The 10,141-nt window shown below is 37.4% G+C and overlaps 1 protein-coding gene across 1 annotated transcript in view; it reads left to right on the plus strand.

Moving 5' to 3' along the window:
- scn1laa (sodium channel, voltage-gated, type I-like, alpha) overlaps positions 1-10,141 on the plus strand; it is a 121,151-nt gene that overhangs the window by 59,686 nt on the left and 51,324 nt on the right. The window contains exons 12-13 of the mRNA XM_048599030.1: positions 4,814-5,194; positions 8,405-8,537. Of these exons, the coding sequence (XP_048454987.1) occupies positions 4,814-5,194; positions 8,405-8,537 (514 nt within the window). The remainder of the gene's footprint in view (positions 1-4,813; positions 5,195-8,404; positions 8,538-10,141) is intronic.

The following is a 10,141-nucleotide window of genomic DNA, read 5'->3' on the forward strand; positions in this document are numbered from 1 at the left end:
CTAAGCCCTCTTCATACCCTTCTTGTGCTCATCACTCACTTTGTGCACTCACCCAATATTTACTATGGCCAGAATTCATGAGCATGTAATAACATAGGGAAGTGTTTGAGACGCTCACGTAACTTTCAAAATAATCATGTATTCAAATTCCACATGAAAAAGCCTTACATATCTTAAGGCTTCATTAAAACCACCAAACATAACCTTCAAACTCCACCTGAAAAATATTTAATTCTCTGAAGTAATTGTAGAAAATATCCAAAATAAATCAACAGTCATTCAAAAACTTCCTCAAAAGCATAATCCTCTCTGGAGCTCGTAAAACAGTCAATCAAGCCTAAGGTCTCCAGAGTAGCCCTGCTGAACTCAATCCATTAGTAGTGTATGGAGCTCAACCCGAACATTTATAATTGTATAAAATTGCACAGCTACTTCAGCAAAGTATGCAGAAGTGAGCACGTGAATTCATAAAACATATGGTCATTTGTTACACAATTTGAAAGTCTCAACAGGTGGCTAATCTAGAAATCAATTTAGAGGTTAAAGCATAGATGCAACTGACTCAATAAAAACCAGATCTCAACACTGTTCATTGCAGAAGTGTACTTTATCCAGTGGATATTTAGTCCAGTTCCTTCAAAGACTTACCGGTTTTCACAGTGCAGGTCACTTTAATCATAGAATCTCTACAGTGCAAAAAGAGGTCATTCAGCCCATCAAGTCTGCAGTGACCCGCCGAAGAGCATCCTATCCAGACCGAGTCCCCCACTTTATCTCGGTAACCCCATATTTACCATGGCTAACTCAACTAGCCTGAACAACCCTGGACATTATGGGTCAATTTAGCATGGCCAATCCACCTAAGTGGCACATCTTTGGAGAATGGGAGGAAATTGGAGCACCTGGAAGAAACCCACACAGGCATGGGAAGAATGTCTGTTGTCCCCATGGACAATGACTCAAGGCTGGAACTGAACGCATGTCCCCGGTGCTGTGATGCAGCAGTGCTAACCACTGCATCACCCTTAGGTTTAGTGGTCACTTACCTTTTCTAAACAAAGTATCAGTGGTAAGGACACATTTAACTTATTCTGCATTACCACAAATGATATGTGAGGAAGATAAGAAATAAGAGCAGGAGTAAACCATCCTGACTTTTGAGCCGGCTGTACTATTCTTCAAGATCATAGCTGATGTTCCATTTCAGCATCATTTTCCTGTGTGTTGATGTTTTTGATAATATGGAGAAATGTATCGATCTCAGTCCTGCACAACCTTAAAGACTGAATCTTGACAGCCCTCTGAGGCAGTAAATTTCAAAGATTCACTACCTCTGAGTGACGAGTTTCCCCTTTACTCTGAGACCACGTCCCTGGTTTTAGAGCCCTCGGCTCGGAGAATTATCTTTCCTGTTAATCCCTATAAGAATTTTATGTGTTTGAATGAAAGCATCTCGCATTCTTCTAAGCTCCAGTGAATATAGGCCTCGTCAATTTGATCTTTCCTCATAGGACAATCCCTCAACCAATGAATTACTTGATGTACCTTCATTGCTCTCCCTCAGTGGCAAGTATATCTTTCCTTCAGTATTGAGAACAAAACTAGACACATACTCCAAGTGTGAAATTAGCAAACATTTTGAAGCTAAATGTCATAAACTCCCTAACTACAGATCAGAATTCCATGGTTCACAACTCCTTTGAGATGTTATGAACGATATCACCTACAAAAAATGGGTCTGACTCTACGAAGATAGGGTGGAATGGAGGCAGGGAGTGGGTGAAGCATGTCAAATGCAATCTCGACAACTGAGCTGGCAAAGGTAAGAGTGCTGAATGTGGGCTTACAACCCACACGCTTATGCTGTGGCACTAAAAATAACCAACAATGGTAATGGAGGCAGGAATCCCAGAATGTGATTCCAATCGCCATTATTGAAACTCATCCATTTCTGTTCTGACACAGCTGCAGGTTGAGACACAGCTAACCTATGGATGTGAAAATAAAACAAAAAATGAAGGTTTGTGATAAATGCCAAATTCATAATACAGTGGAGAACCATGGAGAATGGGAAAAGGAACCCAGAAGAGTGAAAAAATTGACTAGGAATAGATTAGCTGGTAACATAAAAGAGAGCATAAAAGTCTTTCATAAACATATGTAGATTTAAAAGATTGTCAAATAACATTTAATGCTAGTTAGGGACCAAAAAGGGGATGATCTTGTGCAGAAAGAGGGGATGGCTGAGGTACTAAATGGGTACTTTGCGCCTTTCTAAATTATAAGGATGATCCTGCTGGTGTCATTACAAAGAAGGAAATATATGGGGAAATTGGATGAAGTCAACAAGACGATACTTAAAAGGTTTTCATTCCTCAAGGAATTAGCACTCCTTAAATGATTCTGCAAGTAGCAAATTTTCATCATTGGTTGCATGATCTTAGGGACAAAGTATGATTGTGAAATCAGCAGAGTGGGGTTGTAGTTAGTTCGCTCTGGTGTTCTAAATTCACAAGCTAGAATATCATTACTTGTTATGTTACATATTGCAATTTAGGATAGGTAAAGGTTTGATTTTAGGATCAAGGAATAATACAGAAGCAAATATACTTTTTGTTCTGCCAGTAATACTGGCTGCTTGCTGTATATTCTAGCTTCTTATGTATCTGTAAAGCACCTTCAGATATTTTATTCTATCAAAAGACCTATATAAGGAGTTGTTGTAACATGTTACTGACAATATTCAAATATTCTTATTTTTGATTTTAAGAGAATTGCAATAGAAAAGATAACTTCTGAAACAAACCTGCATTTACCCTACATACTTGGAGCTACCCTTGACCCACTGGACCAAAAAATGCTGGAATAGTACATGACAAAATAACGAAAGACAAAAGACAGATTTCTTAAAGCACTCTTCCAGATTGCTGTATATTTGCACAAAATTGTGAAATAAACATGATGCAACAATATCACGTTGCTTCTAGGATCTGATAAACATCTGAGTGGTCTATTTCCTTAACTGCTAAAGGAAAAGGTTAGAGTGGGATTCTTAACTAGGTCATAGAATTTTAAAATCCCTCCAGTATGAAACAGGTTGTTGGGCTCATTGAGTGCACGCTGATCGTTCAAAGAGCATCCCATCTAGACCCATCCCTCCATCCTATCCCTGTAACCCTGCATGTCACTGGACACTATGGACAATTTAGCATAGCCAAACCACGTATCCTGCGCATCTTTGGACTAACTTTGGGGGTGTTCATTAACTTTAAATACTGAACTGTACCCGCACACTTTCACTTTCACCATCTAAACAGCAAATTCCTCTCCGTATGTCGTGCTGTATCTCATAAAATCTAGCTGTTAACCTGATGTCTTTTTTTGCCTTCATATGGCTGTTGTGTTCTAAACTTGACAGTACATGTGTTATTGCAAACACAACAATGGCAGCACCATTGCTGTTGACAATTTTAATGACCTGTATGCAGCGTGTGGTAAGGTTTTCGCAATAATGGAGCCAGATGGAAACCCTTAAAAGAGAAGGCAAGGTAAATGAGAGGTACTCTTCAGGATTTTGGGTAACAGTTTGGTGCTACATTTAAATTCAGAAGAGGATGACTCATCGCTGTACAACAATTGTTGTGATTGGGTCGAATTTGAGCTAAGGAATGAGGAGTTGGAAAAGAAACAGAGCAATGGTGAGCATTAAGTTTGTGATCAGGAACCAGGCAGACTACAGTTGTACTTAATACATGTATTTAATCATTATTGACATCCACAGAAAGTCACATGTTTCATTCTTCAGTTATGTGAATCATACTCCTTTTTAGTTTTTTATTTCAAACTTTATTCCTCTTCCTCAATGTTGGTGTTGCTTTTGACGTCCATCTGTACTGCTACCGTGTACAACTATTCTTTTGCGGGATGAGAAGGCTATTATTGTGCTGTTAGGATCTCACATGCAAACAAGTAAAATACTACAGATGCTGGAGATGTGAAATTAGGAAGAAAAAACTGTTGGAAAACACTCAGCAGCTGGAAAGAGATATGGAGTTAAAATTTCAAGTTTTTGACCAGTTATGAGAGCAATCATTGAATGAAAGGCAAACCTTCTTCCTGTTTCCTCACAGATGCTGCTTGACCAGCTGAGTGTTTCCAGCATTGGGATTGAGAATTGTTGCTGAACACCAGCAACAAATTATACATTGATTTAATACGTGTTTGTTTGCATTGGTATAATTTATGCAGAAAAATATTCTTTTGGAGGCCATAAAATTTTTGTAGCATGGGAGCAGGCCTCAGACACAAGAATATTGTCTTCTCTATCCAAAAAGATTGCAAAGAGCAAACAATGGAGAAGAAAAGTAGGCTAAATTAGAGTCTACATAAATGCAGAAAATTGTCTCGTAATTAATGAAGAATCAACCAGCTAGTTCCACTCTGATAAAACGATCTGTCTCTTCTTATTTAGATAGTGCTGTAAAAGGGCATATGTAATACGCTAACTAATGTCTCAATTTTTTAACTTGATTGCAAGTTACATGACAAATCGGTGGATTTCATGGTGTATTTAAATCATTCATATATTGAAAGTGACCCAGCTGTAGGTATTTCAAGCAAAATTTCTATGTTTCTGAAAGCAATGTTTCAGTTATTTTGTAGAAAGGCTTATTCAGATTAAAATGGCAGCAGACTGCTTCTTTGGGATTGAAAGTCTGAGGAAATCTGTAAACAACTGTATAAAACAGGAATGACATATCATAGTTCAAAATTGAAGTGATACTGATTCTCGTATATTGTCATTCTTTTTCAGTCACTGCTAAGTATTCGTGGCTCCATCTTTTCTCCAAGACGCAACAGCAGAAGCAGCATCTTCAGTTTTAAAGGACGGACTAAAGATGTCGGGTCAGAAAATGATTTTGCTGATGATGAGCACAGCACTTTTGAAGACAATGAAAGCAGAAGGGGCTCACTCTTTATTCCACGGAGGCAGGGTGAGAGACGCAGCAGTAACATTAGTCAGACCAGTAGGTCATCCAGGATGCTACCAGTGCTTCCAGTGAATGGGAAGATGCACAGCACAGTGGACTGCAATGGAGTAGTTTCACTTGCCGGTGGACCTTCAACTCCAACATCACCCATTGGACGACTTCTGCCAGAGGTGATAATAGATAAGCCAGCTACTGATGACAATGTAAGAAAGTTTTAAATAGTTAGATTAGGCGTGATGGCCATGTGGTACTCAATGATTACAGCATAGGATGCCATTGAGAAATGCATAGCTTATCTACCAAATGATATCCTGTATTTCTTTTCAAAAGACTTGAAAATAATGTATAGGATAGCTCTCTAACTACAATAAACTATATTAAAATTTTCATGCATTGCTTTTCAGAAATGCAGCAGAAAGTATGTTCATGGTTGATATTATCCCAGAAACCAATCAAAAATATTTTAACACCATCCAGTTTCATTTACTTTAATGTCTGCCACTGCAGCTCTCACACTTTAACATTACTCTCTAATTCACTACAGGTAATGCAATTGGGAATCTATTATCTTTGTACTAATAAATACTGAAATACTTTGTAGATCAAGCCATCAATTCAATAAAACTTATGGCTTCAGCTCACTATTGACTGTTAATGCATTCTGAAGCTGGATAAAGTAGGAAATTAGATGAAATCTTTGGCTCAATGCTAAATTTCTTTATAGAATTCAACATCAGAAATGTTTTGCTCCTCTCTAACTAAAATCCAGTGTCCCAGATGTGTCTCTTTACGTTCTTCTGTATACCAAATGAACAAAATGAACTAATTCATTAGTGAATCATCCTTTAAAGGGACATTGTAACCAAAATCATAACTTTGAAGGAAGATTAAATAATTAAATTTAGTAGGGGCCTTGCGGCACAGCAGTAGTGTCCCTGACCTCTGAGCCAGAAATCCCAGATTGAAGTTCCACCTGCTCTAGATATCTGACACAGCATGACTGAGTTGATTTAAAATAACTGAATACTTCATTGAATTAGTCATTGTTGGGCGAAGTCTTTTTCTATTGTGCCCAAGGTATTCAAATAATCAATGCCCTTCTCCTGTGTATCCTTAACCTTTAATATTATTAGTTACGTTATATTAACATCAATCACTTTTCTGACGAGTACGCAATCATAGTTACCTTGTGTGAACTGTGAGCAATAATCTGATAGCCCAGAAATCACACTTTTAAGAATTAAAATGGTCTTTTTGAAAACAGGCTATTTTCTCGATAGTTTACATGTAAAGGGTATGACATAATAATATGAATACAACGCTAGTCCTTGTTTAGTAAACACTGGATTTCACTATTCAATTCAAATACTTGCATGCAAAGTTCACAGATCTCTTGCTTAAAGGTGAAAGAAATACTGTGACAGCCATGAACAACCTTAAAAAATATAATCATGAAACAATGCCTCTGAGGATTGGCACTTGTTCTACTGGAGTGTCAACATAACTTTGGAGGGAGTCTGTCCAAAAGACTGTTTAGGAGTTAGCTTGGATTCATTAAATCCTACAGTGTACTTTTCCCGATCTCTCAGGAATCTGCCATGATTTTCAGTTGATGGCTGTTGTATATAACTAACAACACCTCCATCCCAATCATGGAAGTGGAACTAATATTTGCATTTGCACTGGCCCACTGAAGGAAAATGGACATTAATTGTTAAAATTATTTTTGACATTGTTATGTTCTAAATGAACTATGCTAAAAGTACTCATATCCTTTTTAAATCAGGAATCATGTACTTGAAAAGTAATAGTCATTTCTGTCTTATAGTTCTCACGTAATTCTAGATCTGGACTGTTACACAAATTCAAAATCAATGAGAAACTGTATGCTTGATTTTAATTTATATCTTCATCCTCTGTCGTATATCCTCTTCTTATATGGTTTCCTGAATTTTGAGCTTATTTTCAAGGTATTCTGTTTTAAATTTCTTTAATTCTCTGTCATGAAACACTGCACCACCATTCTCCCTGTACCCAGGTATTATTTGTCTAATATATAGTTAGGTATGCCCACATCCTGTAAATGAAAGATGGCCAACAAAATGTCAGATTGTGGTAATTATGCAACAAAGGAAAAAAAATAACAAGGACTGGACAGCAGTGGCTGTATGATGCATAATTTGTACAGGAAGATATTTTGACTCTCATTTTCTGTATCTACAGTTTGTTGATGTGATTGCTCAAAAGCACCAGGATAAAATACATGAGTATGCAATCTCAAAACTTGTTTGTTTTTTGCAAAAGAAATAATATATAAAGTAAAATACACAGCAAATAGATATTGAGCAGTCACATATTACTCTTCAAAAGAAATAAGACAACAGCTTTCCATTATTCATGCATTATTTAGGCTTTATTTCTGTGGTGTCAAACACCAGTGATCCTGAGAAACAGTGGTAAAAATTATGGCTTTAATATTTTTGTTTTTACCTCTGGATAATTACCCAATTCCTCAATTTAAATAAAAAAAGAACTAGAAATATGATAGACGTTCCATGTCCGGCAGTATCTGTAGAGAGAATATCAGGTAACTAACCTTTCAATCGAAGTAGTTTGAATGAAAGGTCATCAATCTGAAAAGTTTACTCCATTTTCTCTCTCCATGGATGTTGCCTCACTTGCTGAGTGGATAATTTCACGTATTTCTCATATTTCCACCATCTGCATTACTTTGCTTTTGACTATATTTAAACGTCCACTTACAATGTCAAGCACCAATTATATTTGTGATTCTTCTTACCATACTGGCAGACTGGACATGAAAAGTTCACTGTAGTAATTAGTGTCCCATATATACTCTTTTTAACAGGGCTCATTAGTGACTATTGAACAGATATCCACGTACTGCACATTTCACAAGACTCCAGTTGTCTGCTGGAATTGTGCATACTCATACACAAAATAGCATGAGAAATAATACTCTGTAACTGATCTTATTCTCATTGCTGGTGTCAGCAGCGCAGAAGTAGAAGTCGGCTGATATCAGCACTTCCATCGCCTTCACTCTTTCAAACTGGATAATTCCTTTCTCTCCATGATTCTCCTACATTGTGTGAGAGATAGAAAATTAAATCTGATACTACATGTCTTTGTTCTGCAGCTGAAAGATTAACTTTGATGCAAGTATTAACACTGTCACTTTGGCATAAATATCAGCATCTTCAGCATCTTGCCAATAAATAAATGCTAAACAGTATAATTGAAAGTGTAGTGCAAGGAAAATATACCATGAATTTGCAATTTTTTTTTTATTATTTTTATTCTAACATTTTTTAGAATAAGTTTCTTCGGAAAAGTTTGGAAGTGAACAGCTTGAGATAAAACTGAATAACTGAATTTTATATCATTTGCAGGGCACAAATATAGAAACAGATCTTAAGAAGAGACGATCAGGATCTCATCAATTTTCTATGGATTTTCTAGAAGATCCTATGCAAAGGCAGAGAGCATTGAGTGTGGCCAGTATTCTCACAAATACTATGGAAGGTTTGTATCTGTAAAACAGCAGCCTGTTTGAGAGAAAAGCCAAAAAAAAATGTATATTTTCTAGTTTCTGCATTTGGCATATCAAATTACTAGGGTATTTATTTGAAAATAAAACGATGTGGAGCAACATGTCTTGGTGAAGGAGCTTTGCTGATTTATTTTCATTAATTTAAATAGATGGAAAGTGATGTGGCAAGTTGGCAAGTTTTCTGATTTTCTTTTAGACATTGTGCATGTAGAAGGTGATGAAAGGGAGGTAACGGCCTAGTGGTATTATTGCTGGACTGTTAATCCAGAGATCCAGGCAATGTTCTGTGGACCTGGGTTCAAATTCCTCCATGGCAGATTGTGGAATTTGAATTCAATAAAAATCTGGAATTAAGAGTCTAATTGATGACCATGAATCCATTGTCGATTGTTGTAAAAAACAATCTCATTCTATAACATCCTTTAGGAAGGAAAATACCATCCCTGACCCACATGTGACTCCAGACCCCAATGTGGTTGACTCTTAACTGCCATCTGGGCAATAAATGCTGTCCGAGCCAGCGATGCCCTAATCCTGTGAAAGAATTTTTTTAAAAATCCAATATACCAAGACTTAGCCACAGAAATATTTGTCCCACTTTTAGTGTAACTACTTTCAATTCAACTCACAAAGAATTTTGATGGTTATTTTTGTCTTACACTGCTATGCCTGTACTTAAAAAGGAATTTTGTGGTTAGAAAATGACATGGCACAAAGCTCTGCTGATGTGGTGCTGGCTTTCTATTTTCTGAGGAGGATAGGTAAAATTCTTGGTGGCCTTTCCTCTCATTTTTAAGCAGTTTATGGCCTGTGTAGTGCATGGATATTAATGTTTGTAACCTTGAGGATGCCAAAGTAATACTCTGTCCTATCCATTGGTACCATTTCCTTTGTCTTGCCCACAAATCAGAATTACTAAAATAAAATCACAGGTACATTTCAAATGCAATTGGCTCCTGCCATTTTGCAAAAGTTTATAGTGTACTGAGAGGACTTGTTGCTTAGTAGGTAGCACCCTGACTCTGAGTCAGAAACAGCTCCAAGTTCAAGTCTGACGAAGGAAGGTGCCATCTGAATGCAGTAAGGCAGATTGGGTATCAATGGGTAAAATCTTTCCAATGTATAATAACAGCAGGCAGCAAAGTTGGGAGAGATTGCTGCTCAGCTACGTGATGGAAAAACACTGGAGCTTCATCACAATTTCTAGCTCCATGCTACAAAGTGTATGTAAACGCATGTGTTGCCATAGCAACTCAGACTTCATTTGGGCTGTTTGGCTAAATTCGCTGAATGACTAATATAGGTCAGATTGGTTCCAACAGGGTTGGCAACGTCCTTACCAAGATAAAATTCACAAAAGAAGGAGAGATCAACAACCGACTACCCTTCCTGGACATAATGGACAAAGGGTGAGAGTTAACGTTTCAGGTTGAGTCACCCTTTGTCAGAACTGAGAAAGTTCTGAGATAGCAGGAACTGCAGATGCTGGAGAATCTGAGATAACAAGGTGTAGAGCTGGATGAACACAGCTGGCCAAGCAGCATCAGAGGAGCAGGAAGGCTGACGTTTCGGGCCT

Source organism: Rhincodon typus, chromosome 7, assembly GCF_021869965.1.
Source record: "Rhincodon typus isolate 14 chromosome 7, sRhiTyp1.1, whole genome shotgun sequence".
Taxonomy (NCBI): Eukaryota; Metazoa; Chordata; class Chondrichthyes; order Orectolobiformes; family Rhincodontidae; genus Rhincodon; species Rhincodon typus.